Genomic DNA, 26216 nt, shown 5'->3' on the forward strand with positions numbered 1-26216 from the left:
CAAGGTAGAAAAGTGGCAGGCATTGCTTGAAAACATTCTGAGTTGACCAAAAAACCCACAGTTCCCTGGGACAAAAAGTTGTGGTTCAGACATATAACAGATTACATAAAGCCTGGGAGGAAAATCTGGGAAAGTTTCTGTGGGAAATTAGAGCATTCAAAAAATACTTGTGTCTACTGGGCATTTCAAATGTCATGCACATACCCAGGGCAGGCCACGCATTCAGGAAAGATCTGAGAAGACCCTAAGCTTTTTCCTTTCGAAGATCTCCAGGACCAGGATTATCAAGAAGTGAATGCTAAGACAGAGTTGTTAATATCCTGGTTAGGTGTTGAAGGAATGCCCCAGCACAAATCCAATCTGCAAAGATTGAAAGAGATACTTAAAAAAAAATTTTTTTCAACCACAGATGAATACATAAAGAAAATGTGGCATGTACATACAATGGAACATCATTCAGCCTTTTTAAAAAAGGAAATCCTGGCCAGGCGCGGTGGCTCATGCCTGTAATCCCAGCACTTTGGGAGGCCGAGGCCGGTGGATCAAGAGGTCAGGAGATTGAGACCATCCTGGCTACAGTGAAACGCCATCTCTACTAAAAATAGAAAAGAAAAATTAGCCAGGCATGGTGGCGGCTCCTGTAGTCCCAGCTACTCAGGAGGCTGAGGCAGGAGAATGGCGCGAACCTGGGAGGTGGAGCTTGCAGTGAGCCCAGATCAGTGCCACTGTACTCCAACCTGGGTGACAGAGCGAGACTCAGTCTCAATAAATAAAATAAAATAAAATAAAATAAAATAAAATAAAATAAAATAAAGGAAATCCTTCCATTTGCAGCAACTATACTAAGTTAAAGAAGCCAGACACAGTAGGACAAATACTACATGATCTCACTTATGTAAGGCATCTAAAATATTCAAACTGAGAAGCAGAGAGTAGAATGGTGGTTGCCAAGGGCTAAGGGGAGGAAGAAACAAGCAGGCATTGCTCATCGGGTGCAAAGCTTCAGTTATGCCGGAGGGTAAGTCCTAGAGACCTCCTGCACAGCAGAGTGACTATAGTTAACAACACTGTATTATATACTTAAACATTTACTGAAAATAGATCTTATGTTAAGTGTCCTTATCACAAAACATAAGAATTAGAAATGAAGAGAGAGGGAGCAAACTTTTTGAAGTGATGAATATGTTTATGGCATTGATTGTGGTGACGTTTTTATGGGTATATACTTATTTCAAACTCATCAAGTTGTGTACCTTAAATATGTATATCGATAAAATGGTTTTTAAAAATACATGAAGCAAATGCACATTTCTCCAAAGAAAATATACAAATGGCCGATAAGCACACGAAAAGATGCTCAACATCATTAGTCGTGAGGGAAATGCAAATCAAAACCAGAACGAGATGCCATTTGCTGATAATGAAAAAGATAATAGCAAGTGTTAACGAGGCCATGGAGAAATGGGAACCTTATACACTGCTGGGAAGGAAGTAAAATGGTGCAGGCACTTTGGAAAACAGTTTGGCAGTCCTGGAACGGTGAAACATCAAGTTAACCATATGATCCTGCAAATCTACTCCGAGGGTATACACTCAAGAGAAATGAGAAGATGTGCTCACAGAAAAGCTTGTGTATGAGTGGGCATAGCAGCACTATCCATAATAACTAAAAAGGTGGAAACAGTCCAAATATCCATCAAATGTGGTATATCCACACAATGAAATATTACTCAGAAATACAAACAAACAAAGTGCTAATACATGCTACAACATGGATGAAACTTAAAAAAAATATATGCTGAATGAAAGAAGCCACATATAAAGCACCACGGGTTGTGTGATTTCATTAATATGAAATGTCCAGAATAGGCAAATCTACAGACAGAAAGATTACAGACAAAAATAATAGATTCGTGGTTGTTTAGGGTCGGGGGTTGCGGGTGAAATTGGGAAGGAATTTGGTGGGGGCCAGGAAGCTAAAGGTACAGATTTTCTTTTTCAAGTAATGAGAATACTTTAAAATTGGCCGGGCGTGGTGGCTCAAGCCTGTAATCCCAGCACTTTGGGAGGCCGAGACGGGCGGATCAAGAGGTCAGGAGATCGAGACCATCCTGGCTAACACGGTGAAACCCCGTCTCTACTAAAAAATACAAAAAAACTAGCCGGGCGAAGTGGCGGGCGCCTGTAGTCCCAGCTACTCGGGAGGCTGAGGCAGGAGAATGGTGTGAACCCGGGAGGCGGAGCTTGCAGTGAGCTGAGATCCGGCCACTGCACTCCAGCCTGGGCGACAGAGAGAGACTCCGTCTCAAAAAAAAAAAAAAAAAAGAGAGAATACTTTAAAATTAATTGTGAGTGGGCGCAGTGGCTCACGCCTGTAATCTCAGCACTTTGGGAGGCCAAGGTGGGCAGATCACTTGAGGCCAGGAGTTCAAGACCAGCATGGCGGACATGGCCAAACCCCGTATTTACTAAAAGCCCAAAAATTAGCTGGGTATAGCGGCTCATGACTGTAGTCCCAGTTACTCGGGAGGCTGAGATGAAAGGATCGCTTGAGCCCAAAAGTCCAAAGCTGCAGTAAACTATGATTGCACCACTTCACTCCAGCCTGGATGACAGAATGAGACCCTGCCTCTAAATAAAATAAATACATAAATAAATAAGAGAAATCCAGCAGCATATTAAAAGGATAATACACATGACTAAAGTGGAGTTTATCCCAGGAGTGCAGTGTCAGTTAGACATTTAAAAATTATTTAATGGGGCTGGGCTCGGTGGCTCACGCCTGTAATCTCAGCACTTTGGGAGGTCAAGGCAGGTGGATCACGAGGTCACGAGTTCAAGACCAGCCTGGCCAACATGGTGAAACCCCATCTCTACTAAAAATACAAAAAATTAACCAGGCATGGTGGCACATACCTGTAGTCCCAGCTACTCAGGAGGCTGAAACAGGAGAATCACTTGAACCCACGACAGGGAGGTTGCAGTGAGCCGAGATCACACGCCACTGCACTCCAGCCTAAGCAACAGTGCAAGATTCCATCTAAAAAAAAAAAAAAAATTATTGGAAGCAAGAAAAGGATAAACTAAATCTTGCGGTACTGGATAAGAGGTGAAAGTATTATTGTGACCTCTCATTGAGCTTTATATATATATATATAAAATGGATAGATACAAAAATAATAATAGATACAGGTATATACATGGGTTAGTATACAACATATATTACCTAACTGTCTCATCCAGCTTTGAGGGCTTAGAAGTAACACATCTCAGTATTGACAAGCACACCCAGTGTCCAGATCTTAGTCTCTAAAAAAACACTTTCCAATGAAAGACCCAGGTTACTTTAGAGAAATGGTGGATTCCAGGGTTGAAGCAGGAGAAATGCAAAATGAGCCTCTAGCATCTTATTATATCAGAAAGTAAGGATGTGCTCAAAAAACAAAATGAAGCCAGGTGCAATGGCTCACACCTGTAATCCCAGCACTTTGGAAGTCCGAGGTAGGAGGATTGCTTCAGGCCAGGAGTTCAAGACCAGCGTGGGCTGTAACATAGCAAGAATCTATCTCTATAAAATAAAAATAAATTAGTAATAATTTTTTTAATTTAAAAAATGATGGAGGCATGTCAAAGGAACTCAAGAGCCAATGTGAAAGGTCTCCCAATGGGCAAAGCTGGAAAAATGTGAGCAACAAATTATATAATGTCATATTGATTTATAGTCCACTGTATAAAATAAATACACATTAGGGCTCCATACTAATCTAATGAATAGTTGAATAATATGAGACAAATCTTTCATACAAAAAAATTAAAAATACTATGTGTAACTCCTGCCATCTGCAGGGGGTGGAGCCAACACCCCCAACCACCGTCACTACAGAGAGTGGGCTGGACTGAGTGGCCCACTTCTGAAGAAGCGCTTATGGAAAGCGAGCAGCAGTGAAACCCGGAGAACACTGCCCTGACCAACGGACCAAGGTTAGTGTCATCACTGTTGTCATATGTATGTTGTAGACTCCTGATAGGATGTGATGAGGATAATCTGTCTCTTTGAGACTCTTTCCCAAAACTCATAATCCCAATATAATCATGAGAAAAATATTACACAAATGCAAATGGGGGGACATTCTACAAAATAACTATCCCTCAAAATTGTCAAGGTCATATAAGAGCAAAGAAAGACTGAGAAATAGTCTCAAACGAGAGGAGTAAATTGTAACAATCTGTGACAACTATAAATCTAAAGTTGTTCTAAAATAGTTTATTTAATACACCAGATTAACAAAGTAAAACAGAAAAATTACATGATCATCTCAATAAATGTATGAAAAGCTGGCAAAATTCAACACTCATTACTGTGTAAAAAATAAAAATATAAACCTCTTAGCGAAAATATAAACCTTTATATTTTCCTTAAAGAAGAAAATATCCTCAGCCTAATAAATGGTCTTTGTGAAAAACCCACAGTTAACATCACACTTAATGGCAACAGACTGAAGTTTTCATGCTTAAGCTCAGGAACAAGATAAGAATATCCACTCTCACCACTTTCATTCAGCATTGTACTGGAGGTTCTGGCTAGTGAAATAAGGCAAGAAAAACAAATAAGGGCTTTCAGATAGAAAAACATAAATAAGGTTGGGCACGGTGGCTCACACCTGTCATCCCAGTACTTTGGGAGGCCGAGGCGGGTGGTTCACCTGAGGTCAGGAGTTTGAGACTAGCCTGGCTAACATGGTGAAACCCCGTCTCTACTAAAAATACAGAAATTAGCCAGGAGTAGTGGCACATGACTGTAGTCCCAACTACTCACGAGGCTGAGGTAGGAGAATCACTTGAACCCGGGAGGCAGAGGCTGCAGTGGGCCAAGATTGTGCCACTGCACTCCAGCCTGGAAGACAGAGTGAGATTCCATCTCAAAAATAAATAAATAGATAAATAACACTGTCTTTATTCACAGAAGACTTGATTGTCTATGTCGAAATCCAGTGGCAGCTACAAAGAGAGCACCAGAATTAATAAATGAACTTGGCAAGGTTTCAAGATACATGGTAACCACACAAAAATCAATTGTATTTCTGTATACTGGCAATCAACAATTGAGTATCAGAATATGAAATATTTAGAAATAATTTTGACAAAATATGTGAAAACCTTGCACATTCAAAATTACAAAACATTGCTGAGAGAAATTGAAGCAGCCCTAAAGAAATGAATAGATATACTGAGTTCATAATTCAGAGGACGCCGTATTGTTAGGGTGTCATGTCTTCTCAAATTGATCTGCAAATTCAACATAATCACAATGAAAACATTAGCAGATTCTTTTCAACTGGCAAGCAAAAATTGTATATATTTATGATATATAACATGACGTTTTGATACATGTATATATTGTGGAATGGCTAAATCAAGTTATTTAACATTATCTCACATAATTATCATTTTCTTTGTAGTTAGAACACGTAAAATCCACTCTTTTGTCAATTTTTATGTGTACAATATATTGTTATTAACTATAGTCACCATGATGTGTAATTACATGATGTGTAATACACGTCTTGAACTTACTACTCCTGAATAACTGAAATTTTGTGTCCTTTGACCAAAGTCTCCCCAATCTTCCCACCCCCCAGCCTCTGGAAACCACCCTTTTACTCTGTTTCTATGACTTAGACTTTACTACACTCCACATGTAAGCGCCATCATGCAGTGTGTATCGTTCTGTGTCCAGCTTATGTCACTCAGTGTCCTCCAGTTCATCCATATTGTCACAAATAGTAAAATCTCCTTTTTGATGTCTACATAGTATTCCATTGTGTATATATATCACATTTTCTTGATCCATTCATTTTGTTGATGTATGCTTAGGTTGATTCCATATCTTGGCTATTAACAGTGCTGCAATGAACATGGGAATGCAAATATTTCTTTAACATACAGATTTCATGTTGAAATCTATAGTCCTTTAGATGTATACGCAGTAGTGCAACTGCTGAATCTCAGCAGAATTTTTTTTTCTTTTTTGAGACGGAGTCTCGCTCTGCTGTCCAGGCTGGAGTGCAGTGGTGCAATCTCGGCTCACTGCAAGCTCCGCCTCCTGGGTTCACGCCATTCTCCTGCCTCAGCTTCCTGAGAAGCTGTGATTACAGGCATGCACCACCAAGCCTGGCTAATTTTTGTATTTTTAGTAGAGACAGGGTTTCACCTTGTTAGCCAGGACGGTCTCGATATCCTGACCTCATGATCCGCCCACCTCGGCCTCCCAAAGTGCTGGAATTACAGGTGTGAACCACTGCGCCCGGCCAGAATTTTTACTGTAGAAATCAACAGACTGATGCTAAAATTCATATGGAAATGCAAAGGACCTAAACTTGCCGAAACAGCTTTAAGAAAGCACAAAAGGGCCGGGTGCGGTGACTCAAGCCTGTAATCCCAGCACTTTGGGAGGCCGAGGTGGGTGGATCACGAGGTCAGGAGATCGAGACCATCCTGGCTAACACGGTGAAACCCCGTCTCTACTAAAAAATACAAAAAACTAGCCGGGCGAGGTGGCGGGCGTCTGTAGTCCCAGCTACTCGGGAGGCTGAGGCAGGAGAATGGCGTGAACCCGGGAGGCGGAGGTTGCAGTGAGCTGAGATCCGGCCACCGCGCTCCAGCCTGGGCGACAGAGCGAGACTCCGTCTCGAAAAAAAAAAAAAAAAAGAAAAAGAAAGCACAAAAGTTGGAAGATGTAGACTACCTGACTTCCAGACTTACTGTGAACCCATTTGCAGTAAGACGGTGTGGTATTGGTTTCAAGATAAACAAATACATAAAAGGGACAAAATAGCTCGAAAGCAGAGCCAGACATATATGAACAACTGATTTTCTTCAGAGGTACAACGGCATTTCAGTGGACAAAGAATCTTTGAACATATAGTGCTGGAGCCATTGGACATCATGTACCGAAGAATTTTCAGCCGGGCGTAGTGGCTCATGCCTGTAATCTCCAGCACTCTGGGAGGCTGAGATAGGCAGATCACCTGAGGTCAGGATTTCAAGACCAGCCTAGCCAACATGGTGAAACCCTATCTCTACTAAAAATACAAAAACAAAAAAATATATAGCCAGGCGTGGTGGTGCATGCCTGTAACCACAGCTACTTGGGAGGTTGAGGCGGAGGTTGCAGTAAACTGAGATTGTGCCACTGCACTCCAGCCTGGGCAACAAGAGTGAAGCTCTGTCTCAGGAAAAAAAAAAAAATTTTCAATCCACGTTCATACCAAATACAAAAATTAACTCAAAATGGATCATAAACCTAAGTGAAAAACCTAAAATTCTAACATTTCTTTTTTTATTTTTTATTTTATTTTTTTTTTTTTTGAGACGGAGTCTCCCTCTGTCGCCCAGGCTGGAGTGCAGTGGCCGGATCTCAGCTCACTGCAACCTCCGCCTCCCAGGTCTACGCCATTCTCCTGCCTCGGCCTCCCGAGTAGCTGGGACTACAGACGCCCGCCACCTCGCCCGGCTAGTTTTTTGTATTTTTTAGTAGAGACGGGGTTTCACCGTGTTCGCCAGGATGGTCTCGATCTCCTGACCTCGTGATCCGCCCGCCTCGGCCTCCCAAAGTGCTGGGATTACAGGCTTGAGCCACCGCGCCCGGCCCAAATTCTAACATTTCTAGAATAAAACATAAAATAACATTTCTGTGACGTCAGGTTAAGCAAAAATCTCTTAGATCATACACCAAAAGCATGATCCATGATTTCAAGATACATGATAATCACACAAAAATCAATTGTTTTTCTGTATACTAGCAATCAACAATTGAGTATCAGAATATGAAATACTTATAAATAATTCTGACAAAATATGTGAAAAACTTGCACACTCAAAACTATAAAACGTTGCTGAGAGAATTGAAGAAGTCCTAAATAAATGAATAGATATACCGAATAACATACAATAGATATAAACAATAAATTGATTAGTTGTACTCCCTTAAAGTTTAAAACTGCTGTGCTCCAAAAGACACTGTTTAGAGAATTAAAAAGCAAGCTTTTGACTTGGAGAAGATATTTACAATGCATACAACTGACAAAGAACTTACATTCAGCATATAAAAAGAACTCTCAAAACTCTATAAAAAGATGACAACCGAAGTTTTTAAATAGGCAAAAGATTTGAGGCCGGGCGCGGTGGCTCAAGCCTGTAATCCCAGCACTTTGGGAGGCCGAGACGGGCGGATCACGAGGTCAGGAGATCAAGACCATCCTGGCTAACACGGTGAAACCCCGTCTCTACTAAAAAATACAAAAAAACTAGCCGGGCAAGGTGGCGGGCGCCTGTAGTCCCAGCTACTCGGGAGGCTGAGGCAGGAGAATGGTGTAAACTCGGGCGGCGGAGCTTGCAGTGAGCTGAGATCCGGCCACTGCACTCCAGCTTGGGCAACAGAGCGAGACTCCGTCTCAAAAAAAAAAAAAAAAAAAGATTTGAACAGACACTTCCCCAAAGAAGATGGATGGATGACAACAAGCACATGAAATAATATGCTTGACATCACCAGCCATTAAGCAAATGCGAATTAAAACCACAATGAAATATTGTCACACACCTACCAGAATGACTAAAATTAAAAAGACTGGCCATACCAAGTGTTGTCAAGTCTGTGGAAGAGTCAGAACTCTCATATGCTGCAGGTGGGACTGCGAAATGTTGCAATCACTTTGAAAAAACACTCTGGAAATTTTTTAAAAAGTGCTTTTTAACATATACCTACCCAATGGCCCAGCCATTCCTCACATACGTGGTTAGCGAAGAGATATGAGCGTGTATGCCCACACAAGTGCTGGTATTTGAGTGCACATAGCTGCTTCATTTGGAATAACCCGGACTGGAAACAACCCAATGTCCGTCAGTGGGTAGACGGGAAAACAAACTGTGGTATAGCCGTGTGATGAAATACTCAGCAACGGAAAGAATAAATCACTGATATACAAAGTGAATCTCAAAATGATCATGCTGAGTGAAAGAAGACAGATTTTTAAAAGGGCTTGCTATTGGGTTTCATTTATATAAAATTATGAGAAAAGCAAATTGATAGTGAGACAAAGCAGATCAGACATTGCCTGGGGCAGGAGAGGGGACAAGCTGGAAGGATTGTAAACTACCACAAGGAAACTTGAGGGGGTGATGGACGTGTTCACTCTCTGGGTTGTGGTGATTGCTTCGGGGATGCATTCGTATGTCAAAACTTACACCTATCAAATGATCCAGCCATTCCACCCCTAGGTATTTACCCGAGAGACATGAAAGCACATGTCCATGCAAAAACCCATGTATAGTGTTCAGAACTAGATCATTGATGATTCTTTACCAAGAATGGAGTTTCTGGAGTAAACTCCATTAAGTTAACTTCTGTTTCTTGGTCAGTTTTCTACGTATTAAAGATGAACCATTTTCATTTTTTCACATTTCCATTGTAAATTTTCTAAGATTGGATTCACCAGAACGTTTTCCCTTGCAAATATTGTAAGATTTCATATATTGATGAGATACACAACGAGGACCTCTGCCTCTGTAAGTGTCAGTATTGTGCATGATCCCTGCCATGCCCACTGTTCTGGCATCAGAGTCTTGCCCTGTACAGTTTAGCCACTGTCAAACCATTTTCTTTTATTGTTGCTTTTCTTTTATTGTTGCTATCAATAAGCTTCATTATGAATTTGGTTTTTATAAATACTTTTCATTGGCTTAGGTGTCCCATGAGAAAACAGTGAGCACACCTCTTGGATGTCCAGGTGGGCACACCCCTCAGATGTCTAGTTTTAGTTTGTCACACAGCTGGTCATTCTTCCCTGTTTCTCCTGTCACTATGCACAGGAGACGCCTGCTTCAGGATCTGAAAGTTTAAGGGTAAAACTACCCATAGGAACATGAAGGCAGATCAAAGAGTGTCAATTTTAAAAATGAAAATTGGGGCCAGGCACGATGGCTCAAGCCTGTAATCCCAGCACTTTGGGAGGCCGAGACGGGCGGATCACGAGGTCAGGACATCGAGACCATCCTGGCTAACACGGTGAAACCCCATCTCTACTAAAAAATACAAAAAACTAGCCGGGCGAGGTGGCGGCGTCTGTAGTCCCAGCTACTCAGGAGGCTGAGGCAGGAGAATGGCCTAAACCCGGGAGGCGGAGCTTGCAGTGAGCTGAGATCCGGTCACTGCACTCCAGCCTGGGGGACAGAGCGAGACTCCGTCTCAAAAAAAAAGAAAAGAAAAGAAAATTGGAACATCTATTACACTGGTAAAGATAGACATGTTTGACAAGAACAGTGTTGACTTAGATGTAGGGAAATGGACACTCCCATGCATCACAGAAGGCTAAACATTCCTTCCTAGGAAAGAACTGCGGCCCTTTGTCTTATAAGTGTCCCTATTGTGGAAGATCAATGTAGAGACATAAGATGGGCCTGTACACACTAACATAGAAATATCTCTATATTTGCTAAATGGAAAAGCATGTCATAGAGCAGCACGAACGGTGAAAAAGCGGGAGATTATGTGATATGTCACCATATTAATGTGCGTGTGAAGTTTCCAGGAATCACGGCTTGAATCCTCCATCCAGTCTATGGTCTCCCATAGAGTGTTCCTTGAGAGCAGGCCCTGTCTCTCCAAGGAGATCCAGATGTCAGCTATAGGTGATAGACCCAGGGGGAGATTTTCTCCGTCACTGGGGAGAGAAGAAACCAAGGACAAGGAGCATTTATGGGGAGACAGAACCAAGAAAATCAACTCTGGATCCCAGAAAGCTCAGAAGAGAAACAGTGAAGTCTCTGGGGGTTGCTGCTGTAGCTCAACCCCAACTTGTCCATGATCCCTTCGTGACCGCAGCCAGCACACCTTGTCCCGCACATCTATGTGCAAAGCCCACCTGGCTCTGTGTCTGGCTCAGGGTCATTGAGGGTGAATCCCAGGCTGCTGCTGTTACGGCTTCTGCACAGGGCCTTGCATTTTGTATGCTTGGTATTTAGAGAATGTCAAGTGTCTGGCACCAGGGTACAAAGATCATACACCCAGTAGGAAGATTAAGAAACTGGCTTTGGCCGGGCGCGGTGGCTCAAGCCTGTAATCCCAGCACTTTGGGAGGCCGAGACGGGCGGATCACGAGGTCGGGAGATCGAGACCATCCTGGCTAACACGGTGAAACCCCGTCTCTACTAAAAATACAAAAAACTAGCCGGGCGAGGTGGCGGGCGCCTGTAGTCCCAGCTACTCGGGAGGCTGAGGCAGGAGAATGGCGTGAACCCAGGGGGCGGAGCTTGCAGTGAGCCGAGATCGTGCCACTGCACTGCAGCCTGGGCTACAGAGCCAGACTCCGTCTCAAAAAAAAAAAAAAAGAAACTGGCTTCAGGAGAGAGAGCCTAAAAGTCAACAAAATGAATTACCAACTCCAACTTCAGAAGCACCAGCTCTTAGCCAAGGCAGAGAGAACGTTTTAAGTGTGATCAGCTGTTACTATCCTACGGCGCTATGGGCCATTCGACTCAATATGCAAGCCCTCCTATGTGGCCAAAGCATTTCAGGGGTCATGAGAGGAAAATGGCAGGCACCAAAGTGCCCCTGCAGATAAGCATAAGAGTATGCACCAGCAGCCACCACCAGCTGGCCCATGAATGACAGCCACGTCCATGCATGTTTCCGGTGTGTCAAGCCCTGCTTTGAAGCTCTGCATCTGTCCTTACTTCATGGTCACACAGCCCTCTGGCACATCTTCCCCAGAGCACAGAGCTTATGAGGGGTGGAGCAGGGTATTTGTTTGAACCTAGGTAGACCAATAAATTTTAAAGATGAAGATTCACAGCTGCTCCATCCAGGTGGGCACATCCCTCGGATGTCCAGGTGGGCACACCCTAGGCGTGGTCCTTTGAGCTTTCTCAGTCAGGGTTCCTCCCACCTGCCATGGCACCTTCTCTGCCACCTGTCTTGGTAACCGGGGCATAGGACCACCTTGCACTTGACTGACAAGCCGCTAGGTGGACACACGTACGAGTGAAAACTTGTTGCAATGACTGTGCATCCAAGAGCCAAGGTTTCCTCTTTCTGAGACCTGCCATCTTCAGTCTCACAAGGGGTTAAACCAGCAGTCAAGTTTTGCATTTTTACTCCCTGATCAGAGTAAGCAGTTGGCCTGAACCTATCAGGATTTCCTTTTTTTTTTTTTTTTTTTGAGACGGAGTCTCACTCTGTCACCCAGGCTGGAGTGCAGTGATGCAGTGGTGCGATCGTGGCTCACTGCAACCTCCGCCTCCCGGGTTCAAGCAATTCTCCTGCCTCAGCCTCCCAAGTAGCTGGGATTACAGGCACCGCCACCACACCCGGCTAATTTTTCTGTGTTTTTAGTAGAGATGGGGTTTCACCATATTGGTCAGGCTGGAGGATTTCTTTCCCAGGATTTTGCAAATAGATGTGAACAGTTCCAAGTACTCTATGCTGCTGTCCCCAGCATGGGGCAGGGCGGGGCAGGTACTCTATGCAGACCAGGGTCATGCCTTGCCTGGGTTCCTCACCATTCTTGGTAACTGCTTCTGGCCTTTCCTATTGGTTCTGTGTGACATCTTTTCATCCTTATCACTTAAATGGCTCTAACTGGTTTCTGTTCCTTGCAGTGGAAGGTCTTAAAATAAATAACCCCAAATCCTAAGGAAGCCATTCAAAGCTCACTCAGGGGCATCCAAAAAGTATTCCCCATTGCAGCTCCTGGAAAGCTCTAGCAAAGAATACATTTTTAAATTTGCTCAAATCCAGGAACTATTAAGATTTAACTACAGGCAAGTAATGAACAGTAAAATTGTGTTTGGTAGTAGACACTTGTTTTGGTGGCCTCCTTAGCCTTTGTGTTCCGCGGGGTTCAACCTTCACGCAGAATCTTCTCTGTGGGCGTCGACACCCCCAGGAGAACACGGCCTCCTGACAGAAGACTTGGACCCACACCCCTTCTTTCCCAGTCAGCTCACTCCCAGCTGCTGTTTTGGAGGCCCACCCCCTTTGACTTGCACATGCAGAGATGGCTCTTTTATTTTCACCATTTGTCGTTTTCCCTAAGTGAGAAATAAGGACCATTCCTGGTCTACAGCCCCAGGTCACCTCATTCCAGCATTAAAAATCAAGATTTTAAAAAACACAATTGGCACTAATGTACAAGCAATTCCACCTTATTGTAGGGTGAAGGAGAGAGGGTCGATTTTTTAGGGGAAATTTGGGCTGAGGTGGGAGGGGAGATAGGAAGAAGTCCAGAAAGCATGTCTTTATGTATGTGCATGTCTCCATACAGATGTGTGTGTGTGTGTGTGTGTATATATATATGTTTATTTATTTATTTCATCTTTCCTTTTTCTCAGCACTGAAGGGCTCACTGGGTCTGTTGAGAACCGGGTCAGATCAGGAGGTAGAGGTCAGCTCTGGGAGCTCTGTGGTCTCCATGTCATAATAGTTCTTTCCGTCGGAATAGGTCTTCCCCTTCAAGGCCTCTATGAGCTGCTGTAGGCGCTTGGCAAAAGAAAGTCCTTGGGGAGGTTTTGTGGTAGATGAGGGTGGAGGTGGGGGCGGGGGCGGGGGTAAAGGTGAGGGTGGAGGTGGGGGTGGGGGCGGGGGTGGAGGTGGGGGTCGAGGCCGAGCTGAAGGTGGTCGGGATGGAAGTGGTCGAGGGGGCGGTTGGAAATACCAAGGAAGGTGAGCAGAGATAGGGTGGGAGGAGGGGAGTTGAATTGGGGGCGGTCTAGTGGTGGGGGGTGGAGGGGTGGCCGGTTGAATCATATGCAGAGCATTAGAACCAATCTTGGAGGCAATCCAGTTCAGATAGGGCCAGGTGGCCGTGTAGATTCCGGGGCGCTTGGCACGGGCACAGCCTACCCCCCAGCTTGTGATTCCCACGACCACGTAGGCGCCTTTCTTGCTGTCTTTGCACATGAGAGGCCCGCCGCTGTCCCCCTGCCCAGAAGGACACAGAGGTCACAATCTGCCTAAACCACTCTTTCCCTGCCAAGAGGGGTCAGAGGCTCTGGGAGGACAATTTCCACAGCCACATGGTTTCCTGCTGCCGTAAACACAAGTGGTTGTGGCAAAGTTTGAGGGGGTGTCAAGGGCTTCATTTGGGATGTGAGGAGGGTGTGGATTGTCAGGGCTTTCCTTGCAGTGAGATGAGCAAGCGCACGTGTCCATAGGGGCACATGGCAGGGGCTGCCAGTGGCTGCCACCTCTCATCCCCACCGTGACTGTAGGTGCTAGAAAAGGGACCGGGGAAGCAGTCACTAGACAAGGGCCCTAGGCAGAGGGGTGGAGATAATGGAGCTTGGGGATCCAAAATGAGGATGTTCTCAGGGGCCGGGAGAGTCCCGGAGGGACCCAGGGGCCCAGAAGCCAGAAGGAAGGTTACCTGGCAGGTGTCGATCTTGCCTAAAGGATACCCCGCGCACACATTGGTTGGCTGAATGCGCCCATTGTACCACTGGGTCGAGTTACACAAGTCCAGGTCGATGAGATCCACACGTGCCTCCATCAGCATAGATGATGGCCTGGGGGCTACAGTCAGACCACTCAGTGGTCAGTGATCATGGGAGATGCGGAAAAAAGCCCTGCCTCCTTGCCCCACCGAACCCCATCCTCTGTGACGCTCCAGTTAAACCTCAGACCCATCCAGTCAATGCCCCGACCTCTCCTTATACACCAGAAAGAGCAGACGAGAGGTGGTGGGAGGAGGTGGGGAAATGTTATCCAAATCAAGTCCAGAGGAGCAAGGAAGAGAGGAAGGAAGGGTGGAGGCCCATGGACAGGTAGATGGAGAATGGGCGGTGGAGGGTGGGTGTGCATATTAATGGTGGATTATGGAGGTTAGCTGCAGTATTACCAATAACACCTAGTGTGCACTAAGCACTCACTGAGTCACATGGTCCGGTTATTCCCATTTTGGACCAGAAGGCTGGAGCACCGCCCACCCAGGTCACAGTAGAGATGTGGTAGGGCTACAGCCTGGCCTCAGGACTGCTCCTCTCCAGACTCCAGTCTGAGACACACTGTCCACTCCCACAGTCTGGCTGTAGGCCACCCTCCCTGCTTCTTGTCCCTCATCAGGACTCCTCGGCTCAGGTGTGGACAGCGTCTGCTGGAGTTGGATCAATAAGCCCCTCCCCATATGCTACAGATCTGTTCCGAGGAGACTGCAAGGGAAGCTCGGGGCAGCGCCTCCACACACTGGCAGACCTGGCAGGGGCAGAGGCGGTTGAAACGACCCTAATGCGGAACTTCCTTGAAAACCCTGGACTCGGCTGGGTGCAGTGGCTCACGCCTGTAATCCCAGCACTTTGGGAGGCTGAGGTGGGCGGATCACAAAGTCAGGAGATCAAGACCATCCTGGCTAACATGGTGAAACCCCGTTTCTACTAAAAAAAATACAAAAAATTAGCTGGGCATGGTGGCGAGCGCCTGTAGTCCCAGCTACTCGGGAGGCTGAGGCAGGAGAATGGCATAAACCCAGGAGGTGGAGCTTGCAGTGAGCCGAGATGGCACCACTGCACTCCAGCCTGGGCGACAGAGCGAGACTCCATCTCAAAAAAAAAGCAAGCCCTGGACTCTCTACCATGACCTTTGGGTTAGAAAGACCCAATGCTACGGTGCACACAGTCAGAGTTGCTCCTTTTCAAGGGGTCTCACAGACAGAAGGGTCCCCAACAGCAGCAGCCACTCTGGCCCCCACCACAGCAGCACCTACAACCCAGGGGGTGGGTCTGGACGTCACCTGCAGAGCAGATGGGAGCAGACTGAAGTAGGGGCAGACCCAGAACATAGCTACACAGGCCAAGACAGGAGACAGGGAACACAAGAGTGACGTGCACAGGGCTAGGCACGGGCAGGTGTCTGGTAAGCGGCTGCTGAACGAGTGTTCCCTGGGCTTTATGTTTTTTAATCCCCTCAGCCCCTACCTTTTCTTACCATCCAAGCAGCAGTGAGAGTTTTGTACATGCACTGCCCTTGGGGTAAGGGTGACATTGAAACAACAATGATAACAATCCTGGGGCTTATTAGCCATTAACAAGACTTCTTTTTTTTTTTTTTTTTTGAGATGGAGTCTCACTCTGTTGCCCAGGCTGGAGAGCAGTGGGGCGATCTCGGGTCACCGCAAACACCACCTCCCGGGTTCACGCCATTCTCCTGCCTCAGCCTCCCAAGTAGCTGGGACTACAGGCGCCCGCCACCACACCTGGCTAATTTTCTGTATTTTTAGTAGAGACAGGGTTTCACCATGTTAGCCAGGATGGTCTCGATCTCCTGACCTCGTGATCCGCCCGCCTCAGCCTCCTAAAATTCTGGGATTACAGGCGTGAGCCACCGCGCCTGGCCAAGATGACTTTTTAAATCTATGGCAGAGCCCATAGTCTTGAAAGCCATGGGTTTCATTGTGAAGAGCCAAGTGTCCTGAAATAGAAAAGGGTTTTCTCAATCCCAACACCTTGGCAAGTTTTTTGTTTGTTTGTTTGTTTGTTTTTAGATGAAGTTTCACTCTTGTTACCCAGGTTGGAGCGCAGTGGCACAATCTTGGCTCACCGCAACCTTCACCTCCTGGGTTCAAGTGATTCTCCTGCCTCAGCTTCCCGAGTAGCTGGGACAACAGGCGTCCCCCACCACACCCTGCTAATGTTTTGTATTTTCAGTAGAGATGGGGTTTCAACATGTTGGCCAGGCTGGTCTCGAACTCCTGACCGCAGGTGATCCACCCGCCTCGGCCTCCCAAAGTGCTGGGTAAATTACGGGAATGAGCCACTGCACACGGCCAACACCTGGGCTTTAAATAACAAATGCTTAAAAGCCTGCTGGAACTCAAAACCCAATGGGAAAGAAGCAATACCTGGGGATAGCTCTTCCAGCCCCAAAGCAGATGAGTTGAAGGAGGTGGTAAGACTCGGAAGGTCTGAAGGAATCACAGGAGCTGGAGCCTGGGGGTGGAGGTGGTAAGACTCCGAAGGTCTGAAGGAATCACAGGAGCTGGAGCCTGGGGGTGGAGGTGGTAAGACTCCGAAGGTCTGAAGGAATCACAGGAGCTGGAGCCCGGGGGTGGAGGTGGTAAGACTCGGAAGGTCTGAAGGAATCACAGGAGCTGGATGGAGCCCGGGGGTGGAGGTGGTAAGACTCCGAAGGTCTGAAGGAATCACAGGAGCTGGAGTCCGGGGGTGGAGGTGGTAAGACTCCGAAGGTCTGAAGGAATCACAGGAGCTGGATGGAGCCCCGGGGTGGAGGTGGTAAGACTCGGAAGGTCTGAAGGAATCACAGGAGCTGGATGGAGCCCGGGGGTGGAGGTGGTAAGACTCGGAAGGTCTGAAGGAATCACAGGAGCTGGAGCCCGGGGGTGGAGGTGGTAAGACTCGGAAGGTCTGAAGGAATCACAGGAGCTGGATGGAGCCCGGGGGTGGAGGTGGTAAGACTCCGAAGGTCTGAAGGAATCACAGGAGCTGGATGGAGCCCGGGGGTGGAGGTGGTAAGACTCGGAAGGTCTGAAGGAATCACAGGAGCTGGAGCCTGGGGGTGGAGGTGGTAAGACTTGGAACGTCTGAAGGAATCACAGGAGCTGGAGCCTGGGGGTTTCTTTAAGACTTGGGCTTATGGGTAAAGAATGTGTTTGCAAAAATGAAAAAAAAAAAACAAAACAAACAAACAAAAAAAAAAAAAAACAGAAACAGAGCTATCCTATTAGGTTTATGGGAATTCCAGAACAAAAAAGGTTTTGCATGGCATCCAAGATGTAGCTAGGAGACTACAATCCTTCTGAGTAATAGAATAGGACAGCAATGACTGGCAGTGGGGACCCTGAGTTCAGCCTCCCAGGGCCAAAGGGACCCCGAGTTCAGCCTCCCAGGGCCACAGGGACCCCCAAGAGCTGTGGACATCGACAGACAGGGACAGAGCATGGCAGGCGAGGGGGCAGCACAAAGGCCAGGGCAAAGCCATGGGTATTGGCAGCTGGAAGAGAGGCTGTCCCTCCAGGCCGGAGGGGATGGCCATGTGTCAAGCGAGGCCAGTGAGAACAAGGACAGCTGGGATGAGACTCCCTTCCCTGAGGGACAGGAGAGGTGACAAACCTGTCAGAAACTTAGACCACCTCCTCAGAGAAGGAAATAAGAGTTAAAGAAAGAATCCTCAAATTATTGATTTTTTGTTGTTACCCAAAAAAGGCTGCGTTTTAAACTCAAACGACTGAATTGCCTTGAATTAAGAAGCCTCATTATCCATTATCAAGGAAAAAAAGAGATGGAGAGCTAAGTTAATTTCAGTCACATCTTCACATCTCTACTGTGACTGGATAAGGACTCACCACTTATGGAAAACTGGAAGCATAGGTCACATGCAGAGATCAAGTCCCACTGGGTCTTGTCCTGCTGGCAAAACCTTGCCACCCACTGCTGCGATTTAATGGGGTAACCTGTTGCTTCTGGGATAAACAGTATCTCTAGTGTGCCTGAGAACGTGGGGAGAGGTGTCTGGGACTTCTCTGACCACGGAGTCAGTAATGACAATTTGTTCTAGGTCACACCTGGGGCCCTCCATGAGCCTGGTCTGGTATGGAAGAAATTCCCCCTACTCTCCTAGAACTCATCTGGTGTCAAGTGTGTTAGGTAGTGTTGGATGGACAAGAGATCTTCTGGGAGCCAGGGGAAAGAGAGGCAGATTGGTTACAGACAGAGGTCTAGAGCGGCAGCTACACCCATCTTGAATGGAGAGGTACCTGGTGGACACTCCAGGAAGCCTGAAATAGAGGAATGCCTATGACCCACAGAAAGCCACACCAACCACCTGTCCCCTTCCCAGTCTACAGAGCAAACGTCAAGTAACTCGGATGGAGAGGGTACATTTGGTGCTATGACTGCCCCAGAGGCGGCTGCTGATGGTGACAAAGACAGCCTGGAAGCAGGAAGCTGGGCCCTGGAATCACAGGTGTCAGGAAATGTTCAACTTGGAGACATCTGATCCAGCCCTTCCATTTACAGATGAGGAAACTGAGGCCCAGAGAGTGGAAGGCGCTCTCATACAGCCACATAACCTTATCTGGAGCTCTTCTCCAAAGGCTGTTTCAGGGTTGCTCCTTGTTTCCAGGGTCCAGCAGCTTGGGCCCCGGGTGCCAAATACAGACACAGCCTCAAGCCCATTCTAAGCAATGCTGCAGTTCTGCCTGCACCTGCCATCAGTCCTCCTGTAGAAAGCAAGACAAGTCACCCATCGTGTGACCTGGCACAGGGGACTATGGAGGCCACAGTGATGTATCTACATATAGCGCCGTGAGGAGGATGAAAGCTGCTTGGCTGGGGGTCAACAAGTGACCACTGCACCTCAAAGACCACCAGGAGAATGGCCAGCAGCGTCCCCCCTTGGAGGTGCTCCCATACTCACCTTTCTCTTCTATATATCCCCAGCCAGCCACCCAGCAGATCTGGGGGCCTCTGGGGAGGCCTGCCTTAAAGTGGGGCAGGCAGCCCGGCCCAACGAAATGCCCACACGAAATGGGAGGGGTGATCTTCACGAGGGCAATGTCGTTTCCCTCTGTTGCAGAGTTGTATTTTTCGTGAATGATGATTTTCTCCACATATCTCTCTTGCAGAGGTGCCTTTACTGGTTTATTGTTCCCGTATGTAATTTCCTTTGCTCCGAAAACCAGTCTCCAGTCATACACTTTACTGTGGGCACAAAGGTAAGCCAGGTCACAACTGGTTGGACAAAAGCCTGGTGACAGTGACCCTCAGGGCCTTCCCCTAGCAAAGGTCTGGACCAGCCCCCAGAGTCTGGCAGCCACTTGACCCAGAGCCCCAGGGAGACTCTGCACAGCGTCCCTGGGGAGCACCCCTCTCTGAGAAGAGCCGTTCTGAAGATCTCCCTCTGTGCATCCCTACACGTACTTTTTGCCAACGAAGCAGTGAGCAGCCGTGAGCACCCATCGCGAATTCAGCAAGCTGCCTCCACATGCGTGGTACCTGTGACTGCCGTACGTGAAGATCTGGAGGCTGACCATCCAGGGCCAGGCCCCATGCTGTGCAGCCTTCCCGCCGACAATGCGGGCACCACCTTGTGGGTTCTGCCTGAACCGTAACCCACAGGGGCCACTGGGGAGAGACCGGGACACAGTCAAACCTAGCATGAGCACAGCCTGTCCTTGTAACTCCACAACTGAGGGGAAGCAGGGACATGGGGTTGGGAAAGCGGGAAGAGCTTCCGGCTTCTGGGAAAGCAGGGGCAGCCTGGGCTATGTAGGACCCGCAGGCTCTAGGAAATGGTTCTGGGGCCACGACTTCTCCCGTCTTGTGGGTGCAGTCACAGATGGAGAAAGAGGAGGCCGCAGGAAGCCAGGACAGGCTGTATGGGCCCTGAGGGATGGCCCATCCCTGGGCAGAACAGGAGGGTAGAGGTGGGGATGTGGGACCTGGGGATAGAGGGGTGTAATGGCCTGAGGTCTTTATAACCAATCCTGGGTCGGAGACTCAGGGAAGAGTCAGGTGACGAAGGAGGTCCTGGGGCTGCAGAACTGGGTTGACAGTGATGGGAAGAGGGATAGTAGCCAGGGGCAGATACTGCGGCCCACAGGTGTAGGGGGCACACTGAGAGCAGTGGAGGTCTAGAGGTGGAGGCTCTGGGAACTGTGTCACAGGTGGGAGGCCACATATAGCTTGGGAGGTGTTGGTGTTTTGGGGTACCTTGGAGTGAGAGAGTCTACTGGGCGTTAGGGGCACAAGTAGTGTGAAGTGATGATATCCTGGGGCTGTTGGGCGCAACCACGGGTTGGGACGTCTCAGCCGTCTGTGGGGGGATAAGGGCTCCCAAAATCAGGAGTTTGTGTCTTCAAGACAGTGGGGTCAGTCGCTGGGGGAGTGGGAGAGGCACAAGGAGCCCGAGGTGCTGAGGGGTCCATCTCTCGAGGAAACCATGAAAGCTGAGGGTCTGGGGGCTCCAGGCTGCTGATTGTGGGAGCAGGGGGGTCCAGGTTAGGGATGTGGGTCACAGGAGCTGTGAGACCCAGGGACTGCTAAGGCCCAAGCCCAGTCTCCTTTTCCCTAGCCCTGGACAGAGGGAGTCAGGGTGGGACCTGTTCCTCAGAAGATCCTTCCCCCACCAAGGTGCCCTGACACTTACTCACACGTGGCGTTATCTTTAGCAACCACGGACACTGCCAAGACCAGCAGAATGGCAGTTGGTAGCATCTCAACCATACTCCCGGCGCTGCCTGACCTGAGAGCCTAGTGACCTCACAAAGCTCCGTGGCTGCCTGGCCAATCAGCAGGGGTGACCTCCCACCCCACCCCCCGCCGTCGAGCCAGGTAAGAGCCCTTCGCCTTAACTGGTTTGTGCCCAAGAGACTTCCTTCCTGCATAGGCTCCCCCCGCACCAGGATGATGGCGGACTCCTGTGGAGCCTCATTCCCTCTGTCCCAAGGCCAGGGTCTCCATTCCCAGTTACTCTTGCGAGGTCCCCACATCACCCAAGGCTCTGGCTTTGTGCAGGTTCGGGGTCTGCCTCTCAGGTATGCTGTAACCACTGCAGACTCACAGACTGAGGAGCGGCTCAGACCTTCAGTGATGAGACAGTGCAACATGTTTGTGGATCAGAGGAGTCGGGGTCAGCAGATTAATTGATCCTTAATTGCTGTTGGGGAAAATTTCTTTTCCTCTTCCAAGTGCATGCTATCAACACACTTTTCCAAGAGCCACTTTGAATTTCCCTAATTTACAACTGCAAAGCTCACCTTCTTGTCCATTGCTGAATATCATAAGGTCTCCTATCATCCTGAGTGTCTCCAGATTGCCTTTCTGCGACTGAGGTGGAGCAAGGTGTTTTGTTTTCTCCTATCCTTGAATGTCAAGAGTTTTCGTCACAGCTACCCGAATATCATGAAGCATCATTTTTCCCATCTGATTGTCAGGAACTAGCATCTCACCTACCAGAGTGTGACAAAAGCTTATTGCAAGCCTGAATGTTAAAACCTTTTCCATCTCCTGCAAGTGTCAGGAGGTCACACTCCTACCTGCCTGAAGGCAGTTTTACCTCTTCCACCTGAATGTAAGATCTCAACCAGCCTGAGGGTCAGTAGGCTCCACGTCACCTAAGTGGGTGTCAGAAGGTCCCATGTCTCCAACCTGAGTGTCAGGACGTCTCATCTCCTCTTCCTGTGTTTTTTCAGATTATCAGATGATCTTGATTTTTCTATTTTCTCTAACTGAATGTCATACTTACGACATCCTCAAATGAATGTTCAGTAGGTCTCATATATATCACCTAGTATCAGGGCGTGATCACCTCCTTCCTTGAAAGCAACAACAACTCTGTTTTTCCACTTCAATGCCAGAGGTCCGCATTGCCTCCACCTACAGGTTAAGAATTCTCATCTACACCACCCAAGTGTCACCTCGTCGCATCTTCTCTACCTGAAAATCAAGAGGTCTTACATCTTCTAGCTGAATGTCCAGAGGTTGTGTTTTACCTCTATGAATATTCTGAAGTCTTTACTGGCATACTGGAGTGCTGGGAGATCTCATTGCCCCATCTGGGTGCCAGGGCATGTCCTACCCTCTACTTGAATATAGTCTCATATCCCTGTCTAAGTGGCATGGAACTTTCATCTCCTCTGCCAGAGTATCATGAGATCTCCTCTATTCTGGGTGTCCAAAGTTCTTGTCTCAACCTCTTGAGGTCTGCAGGTATTGTCACCTCTTCCTGGTTATCTGGAGGTCTCATCTCCCTTACCTGAGGGTCATGAAACCTCCTGTCTCCTATATGCCCTATCTGGTCAAGACACTTCATTTCCTCCACCTGAGTGTCAGGAGTTTTTTTTACCTTTGTGTCCCGTAGCCTCACTGCCTCTAGCTGAAGGGCAGGAGGTCCTATGTGATGACTTGTATGTGAATAGGTTTCAGCTCCACTACTGAGTGTTAGGAGGCCTCACTTATTTTAACTGAGCATCAAATTGTGTCTGATAAATAACCAGAAAAAGACTTTGGAAATACAATTCAAGAAATGGCAAGAAGAATTCAAGAAGTGGGCCCAAGTGCAAACAACGTTCATGCCTGTAATCCCAGCACTTTCAGAGGCTGAGGCAGGAAGATCACTTGAGTCCCAGACCAGCCTGGGCAACATGGCAAAACCCCGTCTCTATAAAAAATACAAAAATTAGCCAGGTGCGGTGGCGCCTGTGTCCCAGCTACTCAGGAAGCTGAGGCAGGAGAATCATTTGAACCTGGGAGACAGAAGTTGCAGTGAGCCAAGATAGCACCATTGCACTCCAGCTTGGGCAATGGGGGTGACACCCCGTCTAAAAAAAAAAAAAAATTAAAGTTTTGACTGTTAAAGAAAATATTATTCAGGTTTTTTAATGGATAGCACCCATTTCTTTATAAATATTTAGGAGGTATCAATGACAAAGTCTGAAGACCCAATGTCAATGTCTAAGACCATTATGGTTTGACTCTGCAAATCTTACCCACTTCTGATTCTAGAAGGGGCTGCCAGTCATTGTGCCTGCCCCTGGCTATAGTGATGGTTGCAGGAAAAGTACCTGGCCCAGCCCATTTTCTCATTTAATCTAATGGAAGCAACAGACATCTCAACTCAGAGTGACTTTGTTTGACCTTCTTCATGCTGTTCCAAGAGCAAAGGAGAGATGGGTGACAGGTCTGGGGCCAGAAGGTGGGGTCCCATCCGAGGGCATGGTTCAGGCTGAGGCAGAGTGCCCAGCCCAGGGGGCAGGATGGGGGCTTCCCCTCAAACTCCTTCCTGTTCTCTGCTTCCACCCCAACCCCCAGGGACCCCTCCAGCTCATCCCAGCCATTCTCGCTGCTCCTGCTCACCCCAACCACCCATTGCCTTCGCCAGCCATACCCACTTCTGTCCCCATTCCTTTTTTACCCGGGCAATCCAACTCCCACCCCAGTTTTTCTCACCCTGATCTCCAATCCTTTCCAGCCCCCAATCACCTATTCTTCCGTTCCTGTCCCCACTGCCCTCTGTGAGGAGCAGAAACCTTATCCATCCGTCCTCAGTGTCCAGCCAGCCAGGAAGGTAAGAAGATCCCAGAGGGAGTCAGAACGGTTGAGGCAGTGAAACTTTGAGGGCCAAAAAGGGGTGGGTTTCGGGTCTTCACCCAGGGGAAGCAGGTGCCTCAGGGGTGGTTTAAGCGAGCAAATGAGGGTCTGCATGGCGCCACGGAGAAGCACGAAGGCCCTTTGAGGCTATGGATGATGACAGCTTGAAAACCATCCTCTGTAATCCCAGCACTTTGGGAGGCCGAGACGGGTGGATCACGAGGTCAGGAGATCGAGACCATCCTGGCTAACAGGGTGAAACCCCGTCTCTACTAAAAATACAAAAAATTAGCCGGGCGAGGTGGCGGGCACCTGTAGTCCCAACTACTCGGGAGGCTGAGGCAGGAGAATGGCGTGAACCCGGGAGGCGGAGCTTGCAGTGAGCTGAGATCCGGCCACTGCACTCCAGCCTGGGCAGCAGAGCGAGACTCCGTCTCAAAAAAAAAAAAAAAAAAAAAGAAAACCATCCTCAGGCTGGGCAAGGTGGCTCACGCCTGTAATCTCAGCACTTTGGAAGGCTGAGGAGGGTGGATCGATTGAAGCCAGGAATTCTAGACCAGCCTAGGCCGCAAAGTGAGGCCCCCATCTCTACCAAAAAAAAAAAAAAAAAAATAGCCAGGTGTGATCGCCCACGGCTGTGGTCCCAGCTACTTGGGAGGCGGAGGCAAGAGGATCGCTCGATTCCAGGAGGTTGAGGCTACAGTGAGCCATGATCTTGCCACTGTATTCCAGCCTGGGTGACAGGGTGAGACCTTGTCTTAAAACAAAACAAAAGCAGCCTCCATGTCCTGGCCTGGCCCCAAAGTTGTCCACAGGTCTTGGGAGTGGCTGGGGGCGGCCAGCCCACAGGAAGAGCAGAGGCCACACAATTCCAAATTTTCAACATTTCCTAATCTTCATCTCATTTTTGGATTAGAAACTGAGGCCATCATAAGGAAAGGGTTGCACAGGAAGTCAAGGAGGGGGGCCATGCAAGGGTCTGAGTGTGGGAGCAGGGGGCCCCTGACTCGCTCTAGGCCTGAGTGTGCGGCATCAGGAGGGTGGGTCTCCCCAGGCTGCAGATGGAAACCTGGGTCTCCACAGGGGGACTCGGAGTCTGGGGCTGGCCCCACCCCTGGCTAGGGTTAACCTCAGAGCCAAGGTATGCGATTGTCATTCTATCATATTCACGTGCCACCTCAACCCAGTGTGTACAGGCTCTGAAACCACTGCCCCTCCTGTAAGCAACCCACCCCTCCAGGGAGGTCACATCTCTGCAGCCCCGGCCCTCTCTCAGAGCTGGGTCCTGTGCCCTCTACTTTCTCACGGCTCCCTCTTGATTGCCTTTGCCCACTTGCCTTACTGTTTACCCTTCAAGGCGTAGCTCACCACCTCCTTCCACTCAGCAGGGGTCTCTGTCCCTCCTGTTGGCTGGCCACCCCCACCAGGTGCCACCCCAGGACATGTCTTTTTTACCTCATTATCGCCTGCTTACATGACTGCCTGTGCGCTCCTGAAGGATAATGTCTTGTCTCTGGTGCCTGGCTCGGGGTGGGAACAAAAAGTAAACCTCACATCCAACTGGCCAGACAACCCAAGGTGAAAAGCACCAACTTGCTCTAATTTGAGATAGCACCAGGGCTGTGCAGATGCAGAGCCTGACCTCTAACTCCGACTCCAGGGAGGGCGGGTCAGAGAAGACGTCCTGGAAGACAGGATCCAGAGATCAGCCTCCAAGCTATGTATGCTCGATGCAGGCGAACGATGGGTGATCCGGGCAGAAGGAGGAGGGCATGTGTGACATAGAGCCCTGAAGCATCATGGTGGCTCGGGGACTGCAGGAGGTGAGGGGAGACTGGCGAGCAGCATGTGTGCATTCAGAGGGAGCAGGGGATGCTGGCAGGATCACAGCAGCACTGGCTGGGCCGGACTGGCTCATGGGGTCCATCCACCAGCTGCATTTACAGACAGGCTAGTGTTTGTGAGCAGAGGGCAGAAATGGAAACAGAAAAACCAGTGAATCAGCAGGGAAGGAGTGAGGCCTAAATTTGGTCTGCAGCCGTGGGGTAGGACAGTTGCGAGAGATGTGAGGGGGTTCCAAGACAGGAGCAGCAGAATTTAAAAACAACTGGACACTGGAGGAA

General features: G+C 48.3%; 1 protein-coding gene across 3 annotated transcripts; it reads right to left on the reverse strand.

Moving 5' to 3' along the window:
- Positions 1-8258: 8258 nt before the first annotated feature.
- Positions 8259-24550, reverse strand: ACR (acrosin). Of its 3 annotated transcripts, XM_005566853.4 has the most exons (5): positions 21152-24550; positions 19924-20127; positions 19421-19704; positions 14421-14566; positions 12951-13975 (listed from the first exon to the last, which is right to left on the reverse strand). In XM_005566853.4, exons 1-5 carry the CDS (start codon positions 21226-21228, stop codon positions 13427-13429), a joined length of 1260 nt encoding a protein of 419 aa, XP_005566910.3. In that variant the 5' UTR covers positions 21229-24550; the 3' UTR covers positions 12951-13426. The 3 variants fall into 3 exon arrangements, 2 of the variants coding, with proteins under 2 accessions (XP_005566910.3, XP_073859431.1); XM_074003330.1 differs by lacking the exons at positions 19421-19704; positions 19924-20127; positions 21152-24550 and adding an exon at positions 16887-17520; XR_012418505.1 differs by lacking the exons at positions 12951-13975; positions 14421-14566; positions 19421-19704; positions 19924-20127; positions 21152-24550 and adding exons at positions 8259-10718; positions 16887-17520.
- Positions 24551-26216: the final 1666 nt, after the last annotated feature.

Source organism: Macaca fascicularis, chromosome 10, assembly GCF_037993035.2.
Source record: "Macaca fascicularis isolate 582-1 chromosome 10, T2T-MFA8v1.1".
NCBI classification, from domain to species: domain Eukaryota; kingdom Metazoa; phylum Chordata; class Mammalia; order Primates; family Cercopithecidae; genus Macaca; species Macaca fascicularis.